Consider the following 27,129-nt stretch of genomic DNA (forward strand, 5'->3'; position numbering starts at 1 on the left):
AAAATTTTGATGTCCAATACAAGAATGAACTTTAGATCCATTCTATTTCAAGCAACTCCCTCTTTAGAGGCATAACCATTATAGGTCATATACAACAGAGATTGATGAACTTTGGAAGGCAGAAATCAAACCAGTGGCCCCTCCAAGCTCCAGAACAGCAGCAACAAACTTGAAATGGAGCTCAGGAGTCCATCGAAGGCGAGCTTTTCGATTTGCTTTGCCACTGGATGATGAATCTGTGGGAACAATTGGGTTTTGGATCTGTCCATTAGGCATGAGAACATCATTGCTTTGTAATTTCTTGCAGGACATGCTGCTGCTGGAAGCAAACTACTGAAAGATTAGCCATTTCTTGCAGGACATGCTGCTGCTGGAAACAAACTACTGAAAGATTCAAGTTGGCATTCTCTATCTCAAAAGAAACAGAATTTAGAAGGAAAATCCAAACTGAACATGCTCAAGCCTGAGTAGGAGCAATCAAAACCAGAACATTGATAACAAGGAAAAAAAATTGATTACTCCAAGAGGAACATGAAGTGTGAGTTCATCACAAATGTTTCTGCCCATGAATGAGGGTAATTAACAAGAGAGAAAAATTAGATTATGATGATGATGATTGCCATGAATTCATTGAAGCAACAACAAGAAAAAGTCCCACAAAAAGAACCTAGGATGAGGAAAAAGATGTTTCATACTTGCAAAATATGTGGATAAACCAAGTAGATTTTCCTAAGAGCACTTGCTAAGAATGCACCATTTGCAAATTCTTTTTATAGCGAGTTTCAGTCATCATATTGTTATTTTCTTAAGATTTTGAGGTGTTGTGATTTAAATTGTGGATAGGTGATCATTAAATTCCCCAGCTAGTAAATCTTGGAAACTAGATTCACTGAGCTGGAAAGTTCATATTTTGACAGAAAGGTTTCCTGCATATGTATCAGAAGATTTGCTGCCTTAAAGGCATCATCTTGAAGATATGGTGTGGTTGACAAGGCAGACAGACAAATGTTAATTTACTAAGGAAGAAAGCTTGATCTGTGAGATCAATTTTATCCTTTTTTTTCTATTTTCTTCTTGATCTTGGTTGAGTTGCTCAAGAAATTCTATACTTCAATGTTTATGTGGCATCATAATCCTTTTAACAATCTTATTTATGTTAATTACACTAATAATTAGCACAAGACAAAAACAATAAACTGACTAGAGAGAGAAAGAGAGAGTGCGATTTCTACTGTGAAGAGAAATCGGTATACACGACTAATACGCTCCTCACTCTGTGCTTGCCATCAGACCATGCGATGGAAGCAGAGGCGACGGAGTTCATCTTCAGCGGCCCTCCGGAGACAGTCACCACGAACCCCTTCTTCTCATGCATCTTCAAGATTGAGACTTACTTGGTGTCACGTATGTTCCAAATCATCGCATTGCCTGCAAGTTATTGCAAGAATGGATCGTAAAGAGGGTCTATGGAAGGTCCAAGTAGGATGGATAGATAACAGGAGGATTACGTTGGTGGAAAGCTTCAATTTCCCAAGAACATAAAGGGGTATGACCTCTTCTCGGTGGGGAAGGTGTTGATAGAAGCTCCCTTACGGAAGAAGTCAGAACATGGTCACGTCGTCGAAATAAGATGAATTTGAGGAAGACATGGATGTATGGCTTTTACCTCGATGGGGCTCTGTTCTGATCCTATGACCGGTTTGTCTATGATGCGTCTGTCAATGGTGCTTGCCGCTGAAACCAGCATCCACGGAGCGACGTTGGCCACGGTCGGGGCCGTCGTTTCCGCCTGCGGCCGACGTAAGCACCCCCTTCTTCATCGCGTGGAACGCACCGATCGCCATCGCGTCCTCGAAGTAATCCTGCACCCAGGCGTAGCCGAGTGACAGGGAGATTATGTCCACCCCGTCGGCAATGGCGTCGTCGAAGGCGGCCAAGATGTCCTGCGTCGCGCAGCCCTTGTACACGGCTCCTCTCGCGGTGCCACCCGCGAGGCGTTACGAACGCTTCGACCGGCGACGGTGGAGGAAGTATAGGATCCATGGCCGTCGAAGTCGCGTGGAGAGGCTTCGTGCGAGGCATCCTTGTAGCTGTTGTAGAATCGAGCCCCATTGATTTTGCTGACACAGCACAATCGGATTAAGCACGCAGAGCGAGAAGAGATGCGTACTTGTTGCATTTGAGATTCACACAGGCACCCTTCCATTTACGTGGAGGAGGTCCAATCCCTTCGTCATGGAAAGAGTCGGATTCCGGCCAGATTCCATTATCAATCATGCCGACGACGACGTCGCTCTCCAGAGGAGGATTCCGGTTCACGGTTCGAGAGAAGCGCAGGAAATCCCATGATCTCGTTGTGCGAGGTCTTAGCGTTCTGCCGGGGAACACTGACACCACACCCTCCATTGCAACAAATTCGACGCAGTAATAGAGCGTGATCTCAGTAGCTATGGAAACAGATACTAATCTCAACTTTCCTCAGGCGTACCAGCAAGCTTTTTCTTCTCTTTGGCAGTGAGTCTCGCTGCAAGTCCACTAAAGCTCTTCGTGTAGCTATAGATCAAAGACTCTCTGGGTGAACTGCACCACGAAACATAGTGTTGTTCTTCATGTGCTTGACATGTCAAGAGATTTCATCTTCCGCGAGAGAGAATTACCAGCCCTCGAGTACTCGACCAAGTAGATTAAGATGGAGAGCCTCGGTCGAGAACATTGACGAGGTGTGATCTCCCATATATCCAACATAAATCTGCATGCAAATGGAACAGTACATTCCAAATCCTCCACCTAAATATCGATGTAATCTGACATGACTAGGGTTACCTTTCTATCTTCATCAGCAGCAGTAGACGATGTGAGAAGGATGACAGATAGGAGGATGGTGAAGGCAAGGTGTGTGCGTGATGGAGAACTCATGGAAGCCATTCCAAGGATTCCTATAGTGGATTCTCTTACTGTGTACATCCTTATATATATATGTTGAGACTTTTCTATGCACATTATTGACTTTATCAGCATCATCAATAAAAAATATATATGTTATATTTTTATATGCTTAAATATGTTTGAATAGAAATATAAAAAAATACTTACTGCAAAAAAATGACTTGAGAATCCACCTTTTTTTTTTGGGTACTAACTACATGATATGATGATTACATGTAGGAAATTTCCCTTCATGATTCAGTGGCTAATGTTGAAGACATACATGTAGTTGGTGGTGGATGGCATATTAATGCATAATTAATGCAATAGTTAGATCAAGTCGAGCACCAATTTAAATAATAGAATGTGAATCTTATCCCAACCCAATCAACAGTTAGGATGGATTGAGACCCAAGTAATTATTTGACAATACATAGAGCAATAGAGGGATATTTATTGTTCATTTATAAGGATGATTTTAATAAATTTGGCTTAAGCTTAATGAAATGTCATCTTGACATTAAAATTGAGCTACAAGATATAATTTCATTTCTTCCATTTTCATTCATACCACTAATTATAATCTACTCATCTTATCTAATTAGAGCCTCAATGAAGTTTTACTGAACATGCCAATATTATCTTAAATAGTTTGTGCTCGTTCTATACTTTGTGGCTAATGAACACTGTCTTATTTGGGATCCCATGAAAGGATACTTCATACTTGACAAAAAAACTCCTATTTCGAATTTGTCAAAGGAAAGTAATTTTTTTATATTTCTTTTACATTCTCTAATTCACTTTTTTTTTTAAATGGATATTAGTTGGTGATAGTTCACAAAACTAAAAAACTTGCATATATGTTGTTGCATTAAAAATATAGTTAATTTTTAGCATAATTAATATTATAACTCCAATGATATATATATATATATATATATATATATATATATAAGAATTTAATGATACATAAAAAGAAGTCAAAGCTTTATAAATCAATATGAATAAGAGAATTATTATTGATCAATCATCATTCAACATTTGGTTATAAATATAACAATCAAATTGGATAAGATTGACCTCTTTGATTGCTCACATAAGTATAAATCTAAATAAAATATTTATAGATTGTCTTTTTGTGTGTAAATAGATAAGAGGTCAAATGAAAATAATTTTATATTATTTTTTCGTCCTTACATAATATTTTCTTCCCTCCTACCTAATATAAAATATCATTTATAACATAATAAATGAGATCAATAAAACCTCATTTATAACATAATAAATGAGGACAATAAAATCATTTAAAAAATTATTTTACTAACTTAATTATCGAATGGATCGAGTCAATAAAACCTTCATTGACCTCATTCTTCGTGTAGGTCCTTCAAAAATTTCAGAAACATCTTGACGATACCTCATTCATTAAGATAATTAATACGTCATCAACTTTCTCCACGAGAAATAAGAGAAAACAAAAGGAACACTATTTCATATCATATAAGTTTAGTTTAGATGCATTCTGATCATTTATGCAATTTTTTTTTGGAATAAAGTTATAAGCTAATTAAATTTGATTTTACCAAACAAACAATAGCTTATAAAGGAGATTATGAAATCATGCATGCAAGTTGTACCCATCCTTTTCCTCGCAGTATGTTGCGCCCCTCTTGTCGCTCTATCCTTTACTGTATCAACGTGCCCCCTTCTCTCTCCATAGATCTCTATCTATCTATATATCTCACACAGACACAATATAATCTTTCTCACACATAGAGAGTGACGCACACAGTCTTTCTCTCTCTCTCTCTCTAATACACACAGTCAATTAATTTGACAGACCAATTAATTAATCCAGAAAGCAGGTCTTAATCCACAGCCAAAATGGCCCATGCATTCCACCACCCTCTCCTTAACTCCATCTGTCTGAAGCATGCACTTACCAACCTTGGTTAACCTCTCTTAATTGCCACTCCAACTCTCTCACTCCTTTATACTCCCACCCCACCTCTTCTCCTCCTCATCTCCAGTCCCACTCCATGGCAACTTTCTCCTTCTCCTCCAGATTGCCTTTCCTTCTTGTACTGCTACTCTGCTGCGCCAGCTTCGGCAGCTCGGACTTCGCCCAGGACAAGGCGAATTGCCAGGACACGCTCGTCAGCCTCGCCACCTGCCTCACCTACGTCGAGGGCCAAGCAAAGGCGCCAACTCCGGACTGCTGCGACGGCCTCAGCAAGATCCTCTCCAAGAACCGGACGTGTCTCTGCGTCCTCATCAAGGACCGCAACGAGCCCGGCCTCGGGATCACGTTCAACGCCACCCTCGCCATGAATCTGCCCACCGTATGCCATGCATCTTCCAACATCTCCGAGTGCCCCGGTAAGTGCAGTACACGTACAGTTCATGGCTGATGCGTTCCTCTTCGTTCTTCTTAATCCTTCTCTTCCGCTTCTAACTCTGATCATGGTGCAGAGCTTCTTCACCTACCGCCACACTCGAAGGAAGCTCAGATCTTCGAGCAGTTTGGGAAGGCAAACCAAGGAAATGCAAGCAGCGGCCATGGTATACTATTATGCTGTTTCCTTAAAGCCATCTCCCCCTTCTTCTACTACCTACGTAGAGTTCATTAGCTGACAAAAACACACCCAAAGTAATCTACCCAGAATAAACCCTCATGATTAGAGAGCCACTTGCTTCACTGTCTCCAATCACAAGGCTGATATGTGATGGGTATAATCAAGCGAGTATTAGTTGATGAATGGTCTGACAAAACCAGTAGGCTAATGAAGATTTAGAAGATGGGATTGGCTATTAGGTTGTGAAGAGCAAATAAATGAGCACATTAGAACTCACCATCATATAATAGATTAGAGCAAGTGGATGACTCTGTGTACTTTTTTCTCTATCAATTCATTAATTGTATGTTGGCATGCAATTGATTGACATTATAGTAAAGTTTCAACAACTTCATGTGGTAGAATCAGTGCTCATTAAATTAATTTCATTATTTGAGTGTTCTTGTGCAAGTTATTAAACTACTTTGTATAAAAAATATGATAACTTGAGGTTGGAATTAATGAAAATTTGATTAAAAAATGTCTTTGACACAGTAACTAAAAGACATGTCTATATTTCAACATGAAAAAGACTGAGTTTTAGTGGCAAATATAAATAAAAGGAAGTTTATCTCTTGTATGTTATGTATTTAGCATAAGAAATGGAATAGTGCCAAATCAGTATTTAATATCCTTTCTAATTTTCTTGAACCAATCACTGTCTTGTTGATAATAATATATATTATCTGACATTAATTGGTGACAAAAGTAGGTTGCATAGCTTGGGTCCACAATGGAATTAATATGAATCCATCCCATTTGCAAGGATCAACATCCATCAACTTATGTACATACATATGAACAATATAACAGTTCTTGAGATAGGTCTAGCCATACATGATTAATGATGCAAAGCAAAATAAAAGAAGAGGAATGAGAACCTCAAACAATCTTGTCATGTATCTTGCCATGACATATAGGGTCATTATTCTTTCATCCTCATCTATCTCCTCACTTTGCCAGAAGCTTGTGCTCTGTATGGTCTGATATGTTTTTGCTTGCATGCTCTCGTCTCTCCTCATCTTGGAAAGAGTAGTGATACGCATGTGCTGCTTCCATGCAGCACCAGATGGCTCACTGGCGACGCCGGCCACATCCTCCTCCACCACCAGCAGTGGCCATAGAATTAATGGTGGAAGATGCAGTAGGTATGTTGAGGGCACAAAGTGGTTGGGGTTGGTGGTGGGTGGCGTTTGGGTGACCCCTCTCCTCCTCGTTGCCACCCTGGTCTAGGGCATTAAATGAAGGCATGGTGGTGACGAGTCTGTCTGCCACCGATACCTAAGAGGGACTGCAAATTTCTTCTTCCATTCTATTCTCATTGGATTGTCAAGATCTATCAATCTTTAGTTTCCTTTAGCTCATAATCTGTGTTCTAAGTTGCTGGCATGAGTTTAGTTTGTTTGAACAAACAATGTTAAGCATTGATGTTGTAGACCGAGGTGTGTCCAAGATAAATATGTGGATTAATTTTTGCTTTTTCCTTTTTTTTTTTTTTCTGATAGAAAGCACCCTACTTAAGCTATTGACACTACTAATCTTTTTTTGATGTAGTTATCATCAACAGTGAAATGATTATGATATTTAAGTTTGATACTGGCCAAAGAATAAATGTTATAAATGAGGATTTTTTTTTTAATGTTTCCAAGCTACCCTAAATCATATGAAAAATATTGACTTGAGTATCAATGAGATTTTATTATACGGTATCATGAAAGTCTTGAATTAATTGTTCGAATGAAAATTGGATTTTGTGAAACCTTTATGGGAAACTAAAAAGATTTACTTCCAAGTGTTCATGAGATCAAACTTCTTCCTTATTTTAAATCTGATACAGTTTGAAAAAAAATAGGATAAAATGAACTTTGACATATCGAATAAAAGAAATAAAGAGGAACAAATTGAGAAAAGATTCACTGAAATTATAGCGCTGGTTTAATTAGTTACCTTTAGTATTTCGATCATTACACTTTAAAAAATTATATTGACATTCTTATAGTTACAAATGGAAAACATCTACGTCTATTTACCTTGATGACATTAATTTTACTAATAAAAACAAAAAAAATAAAAAATATAATTTTAATATTCTAATTGGTGATGGTAAATGCCATCAGTGGTGACAGATGTAGAGTGATGACGATAGAGAGCTCTACTGCTCTATTATAAAGCAGTATTTATGACGTTTACGGTACAGAGTCATCATTTAATAATCATCAAAACTATACAATTATCTCCGCTCTCCAAAACCTTCAATAATACTCTTTTGCTTTACTCTTCACTTAGTTGTCATTGTTCGCTAAAGTTCTCATGATCGCCTTCAGGTATAATATTTGAGTATATTGAGTGGGTTGATATTCATACAATTATAAATATATAATTATATCAGTAACAATTTAATTTCAGTTCTTAATGGTAATATTACAAGTTAGAATAAATATGTAAATTAACTCGAAATTGTATGAGTAGAATATTGAGTGGATTCCGACTTTGAAGTTTATCAACACGGCACTCCCTCACCGGCTGTTGCGACATCAAATCAAAGGAACGTATGAGCAATGCGGTCAACAAAAGTGTGCCAAGAACATCGAAAGAGATGAGAGACGCACATTAACGAAGACACAGTCCGTGTTCAATGTATCGCGTGTGTCGTCCTCCCACGCAAATACGCTACATTTCATAGACTCCTAGCGTGATGCAACAACGCCCACCGAAACATATGACATGATAGCGTGTGGATCACCGTCACGGAACCCAGTTTCCACCTGGCTCACAATTGCAGGAAATCGTCGGGGCCCGCAAGGCCCCATTAATTCGCCTATCAGAGGAAGGGTAGGTTGGTGAGTAAAAGAGTGAACGAATGTTTTCCAATCTGCATCCTCGAACCTAACGTTCTACCTAGTTTGTGAATGGAGTAATGCGTTGGGGCCCACGAGCTCGAGAACGGTAGGTTAATGTGTGTCGCCTCCCCCGCATATGGCCCGTCTCTCCAGCCGTTGTTGAGCTAATCGAGTTTAATGTGTATGTAAAGTAACTATATCTCGTCATGATGGCGTTGCCAATGGGAGTTAGAACTCCCGGTTTCGCTTCGTCCGCCCGCTATTCTCCTTCCGCGATCTCGGAGACGCGTCGCAGGCCCCAACATTTCGATTCTAAGAGAGGAGCGAGGAAGAGGCAGTCAGTGGGACAGGGATGGGGTCGTGCGTCTCGAGGCCGGGTGGTTGCGTGGGAGGGCGGCGGAGATCGCCGGGAGGGACGCGGCGGCGGCGGAGGACGACGATCAGGCGGCGGGCGTCGACGCGGAGGACGATGGAGAGGATCGACGAAGCCGATCCCGTGATTCAAGGTGCCGACTTGACTCCTTTTCTTTGTGTTTTGGTGTATCATGCGGTTGCCTTCGGCAAAAAAGACCAGTAATCCCTTATGTGGTTTAAGCTGGTTTTGTTTGCAAAGATGGGATTTTGGCCCCCTTGTTTTGAGGGTTTTATTGATAATTTTTTAGGCCCCGAAGTAGATCGTGCTAGAGTAAAAGAAACCATTTAATTTCAGTTCTTAATGGTAATAAAGTTTTAATAGAAATAATATTTTGATCCAAGTTGAGATGTTGGAGCGAGGAAGATTATCTTTTAGATTGATGGATGGAAGTTGTGATTGTCTCTGCTGCAATCATACACAGTTTGATAGGTTGATGTCAATGATCGTGACTCAGATCCTGCGTTTTGAAATACATACCTCGGCGTGATATATTATCTTCAACCTTATTCGTGGACTTACTTCATACTGTTCTAATCTTTTTTGAGATATTGTTTGTAAGGGTTGTCATTATTCAGGTGAGCAATCTTTTTGGTGAGTCTAACTTTGGTCATTGCTTAAATTGAAGCTATGGCATCAGCCGGGAGCATCGAGGAAGCATGGTTTGACACTTTCTCTGTGGTAGAATCAGATGAAGAGGATTTCCAGAGCGTTCAGGATGGTATGTTGCACATTTGAATTTCGGAATGATTTTTTTAATGAAATCGGATGACAATTGATGTTATCTGCTATTTTCTTTAAGCGTATTCAAATTTTCATGCCCTGCCTTTGCCTTCTAAAGGCAATCTTGCAGTCATAACGAGCCCTTCGTCTTCTAAAGATGACAATCTTGGAGTCGTCAACCCAAATGCTTCATCCATCTCTTCTTTTGACCAAAAGCAGAATGGACGAAAATTATGGGATCAGGCTTCGGTGAACTTGGAGAATACTGTGATAGCCTCTGTGAGTCATGAGGATGTGTCAGTCACTTCTGCGGACGAAAATGCTGGTCAGGGTGATGACGGGATATTGGACAGTTGTGGTATTCTGCAAAACAATTGTTTGCCTTTCCTTGTCGTCACAACATCCACAGTTGAAAAGCGAAAAGCCCTAAGCTCCAGTCCACCAAACTCGGCCAAAAAGGCTTCTTTGAAGCTTTCTTTCAAGCGGAAGTCAGGGGAAGCACATGCTACATCAACATTATGTCAGTATAATTACCCTCACTTTTTCATTTGGATGCTAGTTTCTCCATAATATAGTACCAACCTTCTCCAACTTTCAAGTTTATATTATACTGGTTTCTGCATGGAACAATTGGAGCCTGTCTTTGAGGGAGATATATGAGAGCAAGATCTTCAACAATTAAAATTGTCAAAATTCCTATGTTTATTCCGAAAATATAAAAAAATCATCGTTAAATAATTGTTGAACCCCACTCTTGACTTGCCTTCATAATTCTCCTGAAGTGTCCCTTATCCAATCCATGCTACTGTTTGTAGGCCTTCCTTGCACTATTGCTCCCTTTAAAGTTTTGTTTCAGATATCACTTGTTCTAGATCTTGTCTATTGGATTGTATTATATCTAAACCTTACTGTTGAGGGGGTTCCTTGTGGCTTTCTTGGAAGTTAAAGTTTCTTAGTTCGTGTTATCTTGTTAGTAATTTGACCATCGAGTCAGTTATTTTCCATCTTTTCTGATGTATACTAAGTGAATTTCAGATATACTAGTTGAACTATGTGGGTTGGAGAATTCCTCACTAAAATCATTACTTTTTTTTAAATTTTCTTAACAACTTGAGGAGAGTGCCCAACTCATGAGATTACAAATCTTTTGTGGGCTTCTCATTGTATCATGTAATTTTCTGACTTGCTATCTTTTGTTTGCATTAAGTTTCTGCAAAGGCCTTCCTTGAAAAGCCACTAGCAGGATCTCAGGTCCCGTTCTGCTTGCTAGAGAAGAAAATGCTTGATAGCTGGTCACACATTGAGCCCAGTATATTCAGAGTTCGGGGTGGGCATTACTTTAGGTAGGTGTTGTTGATTTTTCATTTTGACATCTATAGAATTCAACATGCATGCTATAACTCAATGTTGGACAAACTATACATGTGACTGAATTCTTACATTAGTTTGCATCTGCTGCCAGGGATAAGAAGAAAGATTTTGCTCCAAATTATCCAGCATATTGTCCATTTGGTGTTGATGTCTACCTATGCCAGCAGAAAATTAATCACATCACTCGATTTGTGGAACTTCCTGTTTTAAATCCATCAAGCAAGTTCCCACCTATTCTTGTAGTTAACATTCAGGTATATACCAAAGCCACTTTTACTGGAAGTACAAAAACCACATTAATTTTACTATCAAGATGTTTGTTTGTTGTCATGTTTGAAAACAGGACATTGCTAAGTTGTTTTTTTTTCCAATTTATACTAGTTAATGGCTCAAATGAAACACAGCCAGGAGTATGGTTTCTCTGACTGTGGAAATGATCAAAGTAACTTGGAGTAACCTAAGATATTAGAGCATATTTTAACTGCTTTATAAGACATGTTATTTTTACCTTTCATATGAGCACAGGTATAGTTTTTAAGCTCTTCTGTCCAGGCATAACATGTTGCAGCTACAATATACAAGCTATAATAAAATAGTTTGTTATTGACACGAACTCTCTTTGTGCATGTGTGAGACATCATTGCTTCTGTTCCAGTTTTCTGCACATGTAAATTGATCTTTAAAGTTTAATCAACTTGACAATGGTGGATGCAGAATGTATCTTCTCAATGTCAATTTTGAAGCACAATGCAAGGAAAATATTACAAGGACCAAAGTATTGACTGAGCCTGTTAGGGTAGCAACATTCTCCTTGTTATTCAAAAGAACCATAAAATTTTGCAACCAGCTTAGGCAGAATTTTCTAGTCCTTATTCTCATTAAATCATGCTTCCTACTTCTAGTTAGTGCTTGACTACATCATTTCATTTATCCAAGTCTCCAGAAGAAATAGGCATGCCAACAGCGTGTTTGGAATGCATAGAAAATATTAAGTATGTGAAGATTTATATAAAAGAAGAAATTTACTGGTTATAATGTTGAAGAAAATCAGTGAGTTGTCCAGCACTTATTTAGGTTCTTGTGGGGCCAGGAATTTGAAATAAACCATATACATTGAAGAAAAGCAGTGAGTTGTCCAGCACCTATTTAGGTACTTATGGGGCCAGGAAAAAGGATAGTGACATGTTAATGCGACAGGTAGGATTAGCAATTCAGCTGATCTGGTTGACCGTCGATCCTGATTTATTTTACTAACTCTAAGGAGGTGCCTCAAAGTTGAAGTTTCCAAATCATTTTCTAAATTTGCTCAGCCAGGTTTAGATATTCTGCCATATGGTTCATTGTGGTTTCTACAAGATGATCATCTTAGTTCAGCCTGAACATATCAACTTTCTGCACATGTTACCCAGAATGATACACACAAAAGAAAAGGAGTGTCAATGGCTTCCATCAATGCAGGATCTGGGTAGTGTCAGTGTACACAGCCTTATCTCTCTATATTCTATTTTCATGACTTGCACCATGGTCTCCCTGGTTGCAACTGTTGTACCAAGGCTGAAATGCAAAATGAGAAAAAAATTACTTGACATCTTGCATCTTAAAGAACCGTACTATTTCCTTATTACTTTATATCATTTCTACAAGTTTTTATGGTAGTCACCTGATCTTCCAGATTTGTCATGTCTGTGACAGGTTCCACTCTATCCTGCTACTATTTTTCAGAGTGAAAATGATGGTGAAGGATTGTGCTTCGTCTTATATTTTAGGCTGTCTGAAGGCTACACGAAGGAACTTCCATCTCATTTCTTGGAGAATATTAGAGTATGATCAATTTCGCTCAGCACATTGGTTTTTAATCCATATATTTACTAGCACTTGTGCTATGGTTGTGTAAATTGCATCTGTATATGTATATATAATACTTATTATTGGAACTCAATCAACCATTCATTCGTTCACCCAACCCATCCTTGTATGGTTGTATACTTTTGCTTGGTTGGTTAATACATTTTTATTTGTATTTTTTCAAAGCTGTGCTTATGCTGTCAGAGGAAATATAATAATGCCATTTTTTTCCTTTATGCCTAATCATCCAAGCGATTTCTTTACAGTATTTAAATGCTTTTATATTTCTTTCTTGACAGAGGCTAATTGATGATGAGGTAGAAAGGGTCAGAGGTTTTCCTATGGATACACTGGTTCCCTTTCGAGAAAGGTTAAAAATACTTGGTCATGTTGCAAATATGGAGGATCTTCCTTTAAGCAGTGCTGAGAGGAAGCTTATGCATGCATACAATGAGAAGCCAGTTCTCTCTCGTCCTCAGCATGATTTCTACCTGGTAAATTGATCCCCGTTTGAAAATTAAATAGAATCATATTATTTTAAGATCCACCTCATTCTTAGTGATCTTAGTTGTCAATACTATATGCTTTTTAAGAAGAGGTCAGGCATGGTACAGTAGTGAAGTCTATCCATTGCTATTTTAGCTTTAGAGGTTTAAGTTGCAAGAATGCTTTCTCGGTATGCAGTAAAAATGGTTCTCCACTTCTTATATTTCTGATTAGATGTTGAAGATACAATATTAGTAAAATATTAGATTATTAAGCTGAGTTACCCTATGTGATTTCTAACTTTTGTCATTGATGCATAATCTAGATTCAAGTTCACCATCTTTATTGTTCTGCCAATGTAAATTGGATATTAAATGATATGACAAGTACCAAAACACCAGAAATTTACAAAACACACTTGCTCCAATTTACTAAAGTGCGGTTAAGTTTGCTTTATTCGAGACCTTGCTTCTTTATCAAGACTTTTTCTACCTGAAGCTTGATAACAACTGCTTGCGACAGGGAGACCAAATTTTACTATACGAATACTTGATATCATGGTTCTAATGTTGCTGTTGTGATGCATCATTTGCAGGGTAAAAATTACTTTGAGATTGATCTGGACATGCATAGATTTAGTTACATATCCAGAAAAGGATTTGAAACATTTCTTGACAGGCTGAAGCTGTGTGTATTGGATTTTGGCCTAACGATACAGGTAACTCTTGCATGTTTAGCCCTAACTTGTGAGATCTGCATGTGTACTTCTATAAAAAACAAACAATAGACTACTACCTTTAAAATGTCAGAGGTTTCTGCATGTTAACATTAATTGAAGCACTAAGGGAAGCAATTTCTTTTTTGTGCAGGGAAACAAACCTGAAGAACTACCAGAACATATATTATGCTGTGTGCGGTTAAATGGGATTGACTATTCCAATTACCTTCAACTTTCAGTTCATTGACATTGACGACAAAGAGATTGATCGTCTTTATATTAACATTTTCAAATTTGTATGCTTCAATGCAACTGAAGCAGCCATGGACAACACGAAGAATGACTTGCGGAAGTAGTCATGGATAGACATGAAGAAGACTTTTGCAAGTTCTTAGAAAGTCTCCTCTTTGACAATGGATAACTGCCAGGAGGGTTTCTTCCTGTGGCAAAATAAAGTTCAATCTGCTAGTAGATAGTCAGGAAAGTTGCTTCTGGAATTTTTTAATCAACCGAAGCAATTGATAACCATTAGCCTTCCATAAGCTGCACATGAAAGAGTTGCAACTTCAAAGGCATGGATCGTTTTCCTTGGATTACAAATTCTGTTCAAAGTGTCACCCAAAGATGCCACTGTTGTAGCTTCCCTGAAGAACGACAAAAAACAATATTCAATTTCGTTGATCCATGAAAAATATGGTAATCTTTTCTGCTATTGTTCTGCTCCACCTCCAAAATCTTGATCTAGATCTCTCAGATTTTGCATTTCCTGCTTCAAGATCAGCTTAAGTGCAAAAAGAACTCCCATTCAGTCGAGTCTTCAAGGGGTTTGCAATGAGGTTGAAGACTCAAGAATGAGCACAATAGAGGCAAGAGTTATTTGGATTTTCTCCAATTTGGTTGCCTTGTTTGTTGATAGCAGAGATTGAAGGTGAGGAAGTATAACAAATGCTTGTATTTCTTCAGCCTATTAGATTGTGATATGTAATCTAGCAAGAGAGAACATAGAGCAAACAAAAAGAACAAAGGTGAGAATACAATTATGCTCTTTTATGTAAACTTTTATTGTTCACTTGATTGTAGGTTATATAATAAGCTCTTATATATATATATATATATATATGTATGTATGTATGTAGAAGCTATATATGTCATGAAATAAGAAAAGATGATTTTATTTCTAAACTTAAACTGACCAAATTTCTTATTTAGTAGGTTATATAATAACACCTCATACACCTATTACTTGATTAATTATTTTCTAAACTTAAACTTAAAGGGCAAACACAAATTATCCATTTAATGTTAATTAACATGTCATTAACAATGATATATATACTCTGTGGTAATAATTTATATCATTAACATGTCATTAACAATGATATATATATATATATATATCATTAACAATGATATATCATTTACATGTCATTAACAATGATATATATATCATTAACATGTCATTAACAATGATATAATTTATATCATTAACAATGATATATATATATATATATACTCTGTGTGTGTGGTAATAATTTAACGCCCTTTCTTTGGCAATTGCGTTGCCGACAGCCTTCGCGAGTAATAGACCAATCAAATCCAAATGCAACGATCGGGACCCACTTTTGGTATCTCGATCTCTAGTTGGATTTTACCACATCATCTTATATCTCCGAACGCTGATTCGGGATGAGCAGCTAATCCCCGCCGATTCCAGCGGCAAATTTTTGATTCCGAAAAATTCCTCTCCGCGACGATTAAAAGGGCGGCAGATCGAAAGATTTCCTCTTTAATTCCTTTGATCTCCGGTAATTTCCCACCTCTTTCGCGGTCTCTCGCGTTAGACGGAAAGATTTGTTGGCGAGGAAGAAAGGAGGAGGGGTTTGGATCCCGGAGGCGAGGAGGAAATCTAGGATTAGGGCTTCCTTATTCGTGGCGTCTTGAGAGAGAGAGAGAGAGAGAGAGAGAGAGAGGATGAGCGCGAAGGCGGTGCCGGCGCCCAACTCACATGGGAACCTGGAGGAGCAGATCGCGCAGCTCATGCAGTGCAAACCGCTCTCCGAACAAGAGGTTTGCGTTTCCTTAGTCTCTTCGATTGTGGGTGGTTGCCTTTGCTGGTTCCTTCCTTAAATCCTCGAATCCACGTGGATCTCGAGGATCTTGTTTGGTATGTTTGTTTCACTGTTGGAAAGGGTCTCTGGCGCAGATCTGGTATCACATTCTGTGGCTGACGTTTCTAATTCGATTCAGAGGTGGAAGAGTTTATAAGCTGGGTCGGATCCGAGTTCTTTTTATAAATAATATATATTAGTTCTTTATTTACCTCATAAAGGAGATTTATGATTGATTTGGTACGGCAATATAGTAGTATACTCAATGGGGGAAATTAAGATTGTCATCCATACTCCACAGCTGATAATTTTGTTTTTGTATCACATAATTCCTAAGCTATTGGTAAAATTCACGACAGCCATGCATTTTAAAGACAGAGAATCCACATTGTGCTACTTTGGCATTGAAAATGAGAGCAAGAGATTGCAGACTCTTCAGAACGGGTGAAAACTTTGTGTGTCAATCAAATTACAGCAATAGTTTGTCTATTTTTCTTATTTACGTGTGAAAAGTTCTTGTCTCATCTGTCCCAAATTTCACATCATCTTTTATATTCTGCATTATTTTTCGTTTTCCAAATTCTAAAACTAGGATATCTATGGTGTGATTATAGAGCAGTTTGTATAATTAATGTCTTTTTCAACTCATTTATGCCATTCTCAACAAATTATTTTCTTCTTTGTTATGGAATCATATTAAATTCGTTATATTTAGCCTCAGTTATATCTCTTCTAGTCCTTCTACATTGAATATAGATTTTTCAAAATTATCATTATTTCTAGATCTCTCGACCAATCTTTATGTCTCTTTTTTTTTCTCAATAAATGCTCTTGTGCTAAATTCTTCAAAATTTTATAGATAACCATGCTCAATATACACTTTCCCTTGTCACTAAACTTCTTGCTTCCTTGTATGAATTGTACGCTAAACCTGTTGCTACCTTGTATGAATCTTTAGATCTGCATATGGATATGTGGTGCTTGGCTGTCTGAAATGTATCAGCAAACTCCTTGTATCACACTATGAATTCTTTCTTTTTCCTTGCTGATAAAAGCTTTAAGAAAAATTGTATAAAAATGTTGGACATATTATTTTTTTTTTTTTTCAATTTTATACAATATTCATTCATCTCTGACTCCTGACAATTATTTATAGCTAGAATTGGTTCAGTTGCCATTTATTGTCAACTTATCCTTCAACTTTTAATATTGGTATTGTGGTATAGGTTAGAGTATTGTGTGAGAAGGCCAAAGAGGTATTGATGGAAGAAAGCAATGTCCAGGTAAAGGCATTACCTTGGTGGCATGTCAGTGATGTTTGATAATTTTTGTAAAACCTGTTAGCAGCTTAGCCTCATGTTCTCTGTATTCATGTTTAGTGAAGATGAGTCTAGATACCTTTTTGAATAAAGAGTTCAGTGTGACTGTATATTGACCTTTTTGATTTTATGTTCCTGCTCTGACATGTGAGTCATGCTGTTTTTATATATCAATTGATGCTCGTTTCTTTTTGGTATTTGTGCAATTGTTTCTGTCTCTCGAAGTGTCTTGTGATCTATTATAGGTGGCATATTCCTTTGTTTAACTTTCCTTCAATTGATGAATTATTTTGGCCATTGATTAAGCTACTTAATTACAGCCCGTGAAGAGCCCTGTGACAATATGTGGTGACATTCATGGGCAATTTCATGATCTTGCAGAACTGTTTCGAATTGGAGGAAAGGTACTTCTTTCATGTTTTTCATAACTCAAATAACTGGTTTTTAAACATGCTGAATTAACTTTATTTAGATTTCTAACAGTAAATTATACAAGCTGCTATCCTCAGTCTAGCTGTGTAGTTGATGACACTTTTCTCATTGTTTTTAGTGTCCAGATACAAATTACTTATTTATGGGTGATTATGTAGACCGCGGGTACTATTCTGTTGAAACTGTCACGGTAAGAGCGCCTCTGTTCTGATTATGTTGTTAACAAGAATGCTATGTTTACTTGTAATGTTGTTATACTTGTTCTTGTATATTTGTTACATTTCAATGTCATATACTCAGTTTTTTATTAGAATGTATGATTTTAGGCTGAATATTTTTGGTATCAAACTTGTTGTAGGCAGAATTTGTTGTTTTATCCAGATATTTCTTCAATGTAGATATGGATCACTGGAAAGATCGCCTATGTGCTGGAGCCATTGTGGCTGAGCTAATTGTACATATACATGAGCCATATATATATATATATATATATATATATATATATATATATATATATATATATATATATATATATATATATATGTATGTATATATATATGTATGTATATATATATATGTATGTATATGTATATATATATGTATGTATATATATGTATGTATGTATATATATGTTTATATATATATATATATATGTTTATATATATATATATGTTTATATATATATGTTTGCCATGACTCAAAATATTGAATTTGAAAGAATGAAATTGTTTTGTTTGGGATACTATAGTGCATCTTTAGTTCTCTTAGAATATTCTGCTTATTGATTGTTTTTTAACTTTACATCTTAATTGAATATTTGAGATAACACATTGGTTGATTAACATGTCCAGCTTTTGGTGGCCCTCAAGGTGCGTTATCCTCAGAGAATCACCATTCTTAGAGGAAACCATGAGAGTCGTCAGGTACAACATTTTATCTATTTCTTTTTTGTGGCTTACCATTGTTTAGGTCTATTTCTCTTGTGTTGAATATATCAGGGATAGATCAAAGCAAACAGATTATATTGGTTAATAAGACTTTTAGATTTTTTTTGTTTTTAATCTTAAGTGTATTGCTGATAAATTTTAACTGAAGATTATTGTATAATATTGCAGATTACCCAAGTTTATGGATTTTATGATGAATGTTTAAGAAAGTAAGTTCCCGTCTTTTATGAATTTATTTTTCATCTTTTATTATATTCCAGTTTTTCTCTTTCATAACAGGATTGACATTATCTAGTCACTTATGTGCTTGATTTGTGCTTGAGGTAAAACCATGATGACATGATTCCACGCCATGCTAGCTGCCAACCTTGTTCCACCTGGCACAGGCGATGTATTGGCCTAGCCCATGCAAGCATGGTTTGGCATGATACCTGTTAGTGACTTTCCAGCACAATACATTTCTGCATGTATTATAATGTGCTGATTGAGATGAGAAATTTAAATAGTCCTTGTGCAAGAGTTCTTTGAAAATTTAAATATTTGTATATGATATGGTAGCTATGTTTGACTATTATGTTTGACACGTTTGTATTTCTTAAGGGATTTTTTTTACTTGTATTACATTTTTGAAACGGTAGCTATGTGTACCTTATGGGATCTTCGTTGAGAAATGTAAAGTCCACGACTCATACGTTGGAAATATAATATCCAAAAGGCATGCTTCAGTTTTATTGATATCACTCTACCTACTTTTATTTTCTTGGGCTTCTGCCCTGAAATTTCCCCTTGTTCTTGTTCTAACATTTGTTTGTCCTACTTAATTGTAACTTTTTTACTTCCATTATTTGATGGCAGATATGGTAATGCAAATGTTTGGAAGATCTTCACAGATTTATTTGATTATTTCCCCTTGACAGCACTGGTCTGTATTCTGAACATTTCTTAATAGATTTGGGCAGTGGATATTTATTCTTGACATCATTATCTTTCAATTATCCTGTTAATAATTTGGTGGATGTTTTGGTTTTTATTTGGATGTATAAGTTTCAATATGCTAATTCTGGAAGTGTTCTTGTTGATACTTCATTAGACGAGGATGATTAACTTTTGTTGTTCTGTGGATGATGTCAACATGTGAATTTAATGCAATTGCTACTATTGGAGGTGAAATGTATAAGAAAAATGCTTCCCAAGGAATTGTTGATGTGTATAAATTATTTCATACTAGCATAACAGTCAAATTGTGTTGGAACCTTAATATTATATTAATGAGTATTTTTCAACTCAGACTTTTTCTCGCAATGTGGTCAGCTTGGTGGTTGAAAAACATGCAGAGCCCATATTTTCTTCTATTGTGATTGTCGCTTTATTGCATATTACTGTGGGGTACTGTATTGCACGGTATTATGTGGTCTATCTTCCATACAACTTTTATGGATTGATCAACATATGGAGTCTTCTTTCCATCACAACTAATTTCATGATGTTTTTCTTGCTGATAGTTTTGATAGTGTCATTAACTCTCCCTTTTTCATTATGAAAACCTTTAAAGTTTGCTCTCTAATTATGAAAACCTTTTCATTATGCTTGTGCAGGTTGAATCTGAAATATTTTGTCTACATGGTGGATTATCTCCATCTATTGAGACCCTTGATAGCATACGTAACTTTGATCGTGTTCAAGAGGTTCCACATGAGGGGCCTATGTGTGATCTTTTGTGGTCTGACCCCGATGACCGATGTGGTTGGGGTATTTCCCCTCGTGGTGCTGGATATACTTTTGGCCAAGTATAATTCTGTGCTTTCTGCTTTCTTGTAGTTGCAATGATCCTCTCTTTACTAAACTTCTGAAACCTTCCAGGATATATCAGAGCAGTTCAACCACACCAATAATCTTAAGCTGATAGCAAGAGCTCATCAACTAGTCATGGAAGGATATAACTGGGGACATGTAACTACTTTTGTTATTATCATGATTCTTCTGCATTGTCTTTTGGAGGTCCAGAATCTGAATTATCCCTATGGCCTAAAACAGGACCAAAAGGTGGTCACCATATTTAGTGCACCAAATTATTGCTATCGGTGTGGTAATATGGCCTCAATCTTGGAAGTCGATGACTGCAAGGGGCATACGTTCATCCAGGTGAATCTCCCCCCCTCTCTCTCTTTCTCTCTCTATGCTTGAGAGAGGGATTTAGTTTGTTAAGTTCCTTTGTTGTTACTCAAGTTGTATGTGACCTGATTTGTCACATAAGTTCTGTAATTCTTCTACTAACTCATGCTGGCTTTTTGGATGAACATATATGTTGACCTTTTTTCCTTCAAAAAGATGACCAGTTGTTGATCAAGCTTTCTTTCGTCACAGTTTGAGCCTGCCCCCAGGAGAGGAGAGCCGGACGTGACTCGCAGAACTCCTGACTACTTCCTGTAGATCAGCTAATGGAGAAGTTACTTTCCTGATTCCTTGCAGCAAGTACTGCTTTCACAATGGCATTGTGATCGCAGACATTTCTCATTAGAATCGTACAATCAGTTTGCCACTTTTATTCTGAGATCCATGGCTGTGGTGATTTGGACTGAGTAGATGTATAATGATGTTGGAAGCTATTCATCTCTTCATGTCGTGGATTCCATTGGGGTTGGAAGCGGCAAGGTTGACGGTGGAGCAGCATGTATCATTGTTTTTGCTCTTTTCTTTTTTCTGGTTATCTTTTTTTTCTTTTTTTGCTTCTTTTTCATGCTGTAGAAGGGAGCAAATTTAAACTTATGGATCTGCTTTGATAAATTCATAGATTTAGCTGAGAGTTCTATATTTGTTTAATGGTCACTTCTGTGGTGTTATCTTCTTAAGAATGTAGTCATATCGTCTTCTGGTCGTATGGCTTGCCAATATTTGATGTTATAAGCAGCATTGGTCTGATGTTATAAATAACTTTTTATCGATTTGACTAGTACGTTTTTATTTCGAACCTGTTTGTGTTTGGACATTGATGGCCTCTTAGGAGCTGACAGTTATTTCTATCCTCAGACTTTTTAGATTCTAATCATAAGTGTAAAACTATATGATATCCATCATAGGGTGGATGATTTCAGTAGGTTTGTGTGATTGCTAAGATGAGGTCTATTTATCAGAGATTTATTAGACTTATTAGACTTTTGCTGATTTATTACTCTGCTAGTAAAGAGAGTAAAAGTCCCTCAGAGACCCATCCATGTCTGATACCACTAAAACAGCCTATCCAGCAAATAATCTAAAGACAAAACTTCTCACATTACAAGTAAAAATATTACAAAAAAATTCATCTTAAAAAATTCATCTACAACCCCTTGGAAGCAACACAAAATGAATTGTTAACCGCGTTAACCTGAGTGTGAGTTTCTAATCCAAGGGAAAACAAAGCTGCTACAAATTGAGATGCAAGAAGAGCGATGGAACCAAGTCGACCACCGACCATGCGAGGCCAGCATACTGGAGAAATCGAATTCCGGTATCCACGTCATATGCCTTCTGTGGGAAGATAACCATCAGTTTCTGAAGATAAACTGATTGCTTATTCTCAGGTTTGTCTTTGGTATCCGATCCCTTCAGGGTTGTTGGGACATAGCATGATGATACTATTGGGATACCCAAAGTGTTGCAAAGAATATGGAGCAACCATTTAGCTATAGCTTTGCTGCAGAACTTCACAATAAGTATCGTGGGAATGCCGATCAATATCCGTCCTAGGAAGACTGCAACTGGTAGTTGGTGGCTGAAAACACGCGGAACATTATCATGGTGAAAAAGAGTATATGTTTGCTGAATTCCGCTAACCTGCACGACAAACTTTTTTATTAGCATTTCTACTTTGGATTAGTTACGATATATTACCAGAAGAATAATCATGATGTTGCCAAGCTGATGCGAGAGTACACAGTTATTTTTTCTGAAAAATGTGATAGTTATAGTTGCCTTAGGCAACTTCTGCCATTGACACAAAAGATAAATGGCGAAAACGGAATCCAAGCTCAGAACCTTGCGATAATCTGTCAAAGTCTTTACCAGCTAAGCTGGCTAACACAAAAATTACTGGCTATAGCAAATCTTGATATCCTTGGGGTAAAAGGGTGGGGATCGATAGGGAAGAGAGACAGATAGAATGGTGGTTTTTAATGAAAGTTATGGACGAAATATAGTGCACTGTAGATAAAAAAAAAATGGAGAAAAAAAGTTCTATCTGCTGTACACATAGAGGTGATGTTTACTGGAGAGACTGACAAAGAGGGAGAGTCAGAAAGTACAGAGACAAACAGAGGAGAGAACCACACATGAGAAAGATGAACAAAGTGGTGCAAATAGCAAATAGAAAGGGATGCGGGCAAGAGAAAGACAGAGAAAAAGCACCAAGGAAAACAAAAAGAAAAAGGGATATGGAGGAAGGCTCTCACTTATTTGTGAGATGCTCAACGTATTTCAAAATATGAAGGCCCTTACGGGTCATGCATATTTTACATCTGAAGGCAACTGAAGCTTACCATTTACGGTCAACATAATGTTAGCATTTACTATGATAAATAATTATGCTACTACCTTCTGAAGATTCAAGAACAACATCTTCAAATGAGTAATGCATATTTTACATCTTCCGAAGATTCAATAGCATAAAGGCACTTACAGTTCATGCATATTTTACATCTGAAGACAACTGAAGCTTACTATTTATAGTCAACATAATGTTAGCATTCACTATGATAAATAATTATCATACTACCTTCCGAAGATTCAAGAACATCTTCTTCAAGTGAGTAATGAATTATTGCATTTTCGCCACCAGGGAGATAGGCATGCAAACACTTCTACAACTTCAAGTAATGAAGTGATAGTTTCCACCAATAGTGACACTAAGTCAACTCTGAAAAGGTTGGACATACACTCGATCCTGAACACAGCACCACATCCTAATTAAAGATCATGCCTACTCTGTGTATAAACAAGCTAGTTATTGTATATTTCTCAAAAAGAATATTTTCATTTAAATTAAAAAAGGTAATACCTGAAGGTTCACAAGTGTCTGAGTATTTATTCCATAAAGGTTTATTCGACCCAATAGTACCACGTAATCTTTTAAAAGGTGTTCTGGGTGAGTTATTTCATCTCCACGATTTCTTTCCCTTGAATCCAAGTTCAAAAATGTAAAGTATAGCACTAGATTCAGTCTTGATATATCAGATATATGATACAAGAAGCATGAAAAAGTTTATAAGAACTATTTGATAAAAGCAGTAAATGTTCCAAAGAAACCAGGTGAAAAAGAGACGCACTTACTATTCCAAATGCAACGCCATTGAAGGCCGTGTGGTACTCAAAGCTTGGAGTTGGAAATTCTGGATTAGGATATGCAAAGAACAATAGAAAAGACAGGCTTGCCCAGAAGGATGTAACTGAAAAACAAGTAAACCGCAAGAAGTCATTGGTGGTTGAGAAAGACAACCTAAAACTAGCATTCAAAAATCAACATGTAAATTGTTTGTAAAGTCTCTATGCTTACCATTCTGCTCAGAGATAATAAACTCATCGACGTATCCATGGACCATCAACCAAAAAGAAAGTATGACAAGCCCAAAGCCAACTCCAGCCATAACATCAATCAAGCTATGCATGCCTAAGTACACCCTGCCTGAATGGACAAACATAAAGAACAGAAGTCATACACCTAAAAGAAGAATTGTCAAGGACCAAAATTATAAACCGAGATTAGATCTCTTTTTCTTTCGCAGATGAATATGGCATTCATTTCTCAACTCCTCAGTGCTGTTACTAGAATATCCAAGAAAAAAAAGTTCTGCCAAGTAGAAGTCGTCTCACCGACACCAATTAGCATGACAAGCAAGAAAACTAGGCCCAACATAGTGGCAACCACAATTCCATCTCTTTGGGGATAGTATATAAGTACATAGTGCAACAAATATCTGCAAGAACCATAAAAAAGATAATAAAAGGTAAGTCACATTCCGATACAATATATTGTTGTGCGCATTAATGCTACTAAATCCTCAAGGAGCTTGTGTGATGAAAGGACCTTCATACCCCTTATCGCTAATTTATGAGATTGATTAATCATATAACTCAAATCACAGGAAAAAAAATTAAAATATTACTTTTTGGAACAAAAAATAAACAATGACAAAGAGACTACTCAATACAATCATCGAAAACGAAGAAATTACCCTGACAAGCATACAGTATTCAGACAGTGCGAAGATGGCAGTCCGTATTCCATGGCATTCTCCTTCTCATCTTTTGTAGCAGTCACTCTTCTCACAGGTGGACTACTTGGTCTAGGAGCTGATACCAGATCCTATATATCCATATAACAAAAAAAAATCCGATAAATAAAAAACAAGCAGTGGCTTGAACTTACAAAGATCACTAGCTAGATCACTCCACCAAGAATAATAGCTCGAAACTAATATCTAGTTACCTTTATGGAATTCCCGACATAATCACAGAAAGCCATCAACAGGGTCATCTGTCTGGCCAATTTGCTATGCCCACTCTGAGAATTACCAACAATCCAAGGAAATTTATCATGTACCTTCCGCTCAGAGAGAGGAAGAAAGGGAAAACGAGGAAGAAAAAGGAGAAGACAACAAACAACAAGACCTACCCAGAAAAGAATAGGAAGAAATCCTGTATAAAAGGGCACTGACACAACACATGACAGCACCGAGAACATGTTGTCCAGGGACCAGTGATGCAACCTCTGTTCGAAATCAACCAAGAAACCCTCAGAACTCGGATCAAAACTCTACCTTGAGCACAATTACACGTACAAGTTGGAAATGTCAATTATGTATCACAAATTAAACAACAAAACCTGCCGAAATCGCAGTAAGATCACATCTTCTTCACCCGTACACAAAAGTAGCGAAGAAAATCCAAATTTTTTTAACCAGATATAAGAAGACGAGAATCCGACACAGCTATCGTGTTCACCTGTAAACGAAGGATCGACGGGGTATCCGCGAGCACGCGGCGCGTGACCCAGGGCTGCGTCATGGCTCTTACCCTCCGGGTGAGACCGAACAGCGACGAGGCCACCACCCAACCCAAGATCGAAGAGAGGATCAACGCCTGCCAGTACGTCACGCCCCGTTCCATCCCTCCTCTCCTTCCTCCCTCCCTCCCCGCTCCCTGCTGCCGCTAATAAATCTCTACCGAATCGGAAATAAAGATCCCACCTTTTCGAAACGGGAACAAAGGAGGGCCCTCTTACAACCCCCTCTGAGCTGTGAGCTCTCCCGCCTTTGATGCTACGGGGACCTGTTCCACCGAAGTTGGTGGCGCTATAAATGAGGGAATTGCAGACTCGCTTATACGCTCCAATACGATGAAAAAGACCAAAAAACCAACAATTTGGACGTCCTACAGATCCGAAGAAGTCATCTTTGGCGGTCGCTCTGCGGATTTCGGACGTCGAAGAGTTAATCGAAACCATAGGGAAGATTACTCGGTGCCGAGGTCAGGGAACAGTGGTGGGGGGGATGGAATGGAGGCCGCGCGTTTGTTCCTTGGTTTTTGGAAGAAGAAAAGTAACCCGCCCACCTCTATGATTGACTGCAGAGGCGGTCCCACATGTCTGCTCGGACTCACAAAGCAGGTAACATCGGGAGTAAGTACAGACAGATTCTCATTTAGCCTTTGTTATTTCTTTGTTCAAAAGGGGCTCACCGATGCACATTTGCACTTGAGTCCCCGCTTCTGCCTCCGATCTCAAAGACAGGAGGAACATTAGCACGGAACACACAACTTTGCTCTCGTTCTAACGAAGAAAATACCGTCTAATTTTTCTTTTCTTTTTTTATGGAGTCGTCGATTATGATTTTTTAAACCTAGGAATCGATTCCATGGAACCGATTCGATTTCGATTTCGGCCAATGCTCAAGCCTAATGTTTTACCAATAAAAATGATTTTAAAATACTCTTTCTTATTTTCATAAAAATAAATTTTGAGGAACATAATACAAATGTCATCCAACTTGTAGATACATATTTTATTTATTTTAAGGGTGTTAATGTGATTCTAAATTTATGTAATTTTTTAAATTTTACAAAGATCTATATTTATATATTAAATTTAAGTGGAATAAATTTGAAAATCAACTATATATATATATATATATATATATATATATATATATATATATATATATATATTGCTGCTACGAGCCTTCAACCAACAATTGGTGGAAGCTAATTTTAAATTTTCGATCCTTACATTTAAAAAAAATTATATAATTATGAAGATAAAATATCTAGATATATTTATCCTAAAATTATCAATTTTATCAATAAAAATATCAAAAATTAATTTTAATATTCTAATTGATGATAACGAACAACAACGTT

General features: G+C 37.3%; 4 protein-coding genes across 7 annotated transcripts; 3 read left to right on the forward strand and 1 right to left on the reverse strand.

Moving 5' to 3' along the window:
• Nucleotides 1-4,915: 4,915 nt before the first annotated feature.
• LOC135671778 (non-specific lipid transfer protein GPI-anchored 14-like) lies at nucleotides 4,916-7,023 on the forward strand. Of its 2 annotated transcripts, none has more exons than XM_065179975.1 (3): nucleotides 4,916-5,304; nucleotides 5,398-5,487; nucleotides 6,577-7,023. In XM_065179975.1, exons 1-3 carry the CDS (start codon nucleotides 4,965-4,967, stop codon nucleotides 6,771-6,773), a joined length of 627 nt encoding a protein of 208 aa, XP_065036047.1. In that variant the 5' UTR covers nucleotides 4,916-4,964; the 3' UTR covers nucleotides 6,774-7,023. The 2 variants fall into 2 exon arrangements, with proteins under 2 accessions (XP_065036047.1, XP_065036049.1); XM_065179977.1 differs by having other exon boundaries at nucleotides 4,918-5,304; nucleotides 6,604-7,023.
• A 1,555-nt stretch (nucleotides 7,024-8,578) lies between these two features.
• Nucleotides 8,579-15,004, forward strand: LOC135671779 (uncharacterized). Of its 2 annotated transcripts, none has more exons than XM_065179979.1 (9): nucleotides 8,579-8,886; nucleotides 9,433-9,513; nucleotides 9,634-10,035; nucleotides 10,723-10,858; nucleotides 10,978-11,140; nucleotides 12,579-12,707; nucleotides 13,031-13,225; nucleotides 13,813-13,935; nucleotides 14,087-15,004. In XM_065179979.1, exons 1-9 carry the CDS (start codon nucleotides 8,733-8,735, stop codon nucleotides 14,180-14,182), a joined length of 1,479 nt encoding a protein of 492 aa, XP_065036051.1. In that variant the 5' UTR covers nucleotides 8,579-8,732; the 3' UTR covers nucleotides 14,183-15,004. The 2 variants fall into 2 exon arrangements, with proteins under 2 accessions (XP_065036051.1, XP_065036050.1); XM_065179978.1 differs by having other exon boundaries at nucleotides 8,582-8,886; nucleotides 9,421-9,513.
• A 640-nt stretch (nucleotides 15,005-15,644) lies between these two features.
• On the forward strand, nucleotides 15,645-21,552 carry LOC135671780 (serine/threonine-protein phosphatase PP2A catalytic subunit-like). Its single transcript, XM_065179980.1, has 11 exons — nucleotides 15,645-16,002; nucleotides 17,270-17,326; nucleotides 17,683-17,766; nucleotides 17,913-17,984; nucleotides 18,646-18,717; nucleotides 18,910-18,950; nucleotides 19,597-19,663; nucleotides 20,337-20,528; nucleotides 20,602-20,691; nucleotides 20,776-20,883; nucleotides 21,106-21,552. The coding sequence occupies exons 1-11, from the start codon at nucleotides 15,907-15,909 to the stop codon at nucleotides 21,169-21,171; spliced, it is 945 nt and encodes a 314-aa protein (XP_065036052.1). The 5' UTR covers nucleotides 15,645-15,906; the 3' UTR covers nucleotides 21,172-21,552.
• Nucleotides 21,553-21,987: 435 nt separating this feature from the next.
• LOC103982477 (lipid phosphate phosphatase delta) lies at nucleotides 21,988-26,291 on the reverse strand. 2 transcript variants are annotated; one of them, XM_018825641.2, is made up of 9 exons: nucleotides 26,150-26,277; nucleotides 25,717-26,043; nucleotides 25,388-25,483; nucleotides 25,202-25,276; nucleotides 24,948-25,078; nucleotides 24,586-24,689; nucleotides 24,269-24,397; nucleotides 24,046-24,161; nucleotides 21,988-22,554 (listed from the first exon to the last, which is right to left on the reverse strand). In XM_018825641.2, exons 2-9 carry the CDS (start codon nucleotides 25,879-25,881, stop codon nucleotides 22,144-22,146), a joined length of 1,227 nt encoding a protein of 408 aa, XP_018681186.2. In that variant the 5' UTR covers nucleotides 25,882-26,043; nucleotides 26,150-26,277; the 3' UTR covers nucleotides 21,988-22,143. The 2 variants fall into 2 exon arrangements, with proteins under 2 accessions (XP_018681186.2, XP_009397684.2); XM_009399409.3 differs by having other exon boundaries at nucleotides 25,717-26,291.
• Nucleotides 26,292-27,129: the final 838 nt, after the last annotated feature.

Source organism: Musa acuminata, chromosome BXJ1-4 (genome assembly GCF_036884655.1).
Source record: "Musa acuminata AAA Group cultivar baxijiao chromosome BXJ1-4, Cavendish_Baxijiao_AAA, whole genome shotgun sequence".
Taxonomy (NCBI): Eukaryota; Viridiplantae; Streptophyta; class Magnoliopsida; order Zingiberales; family Musaceae; genus Musa; species Musa acuminata.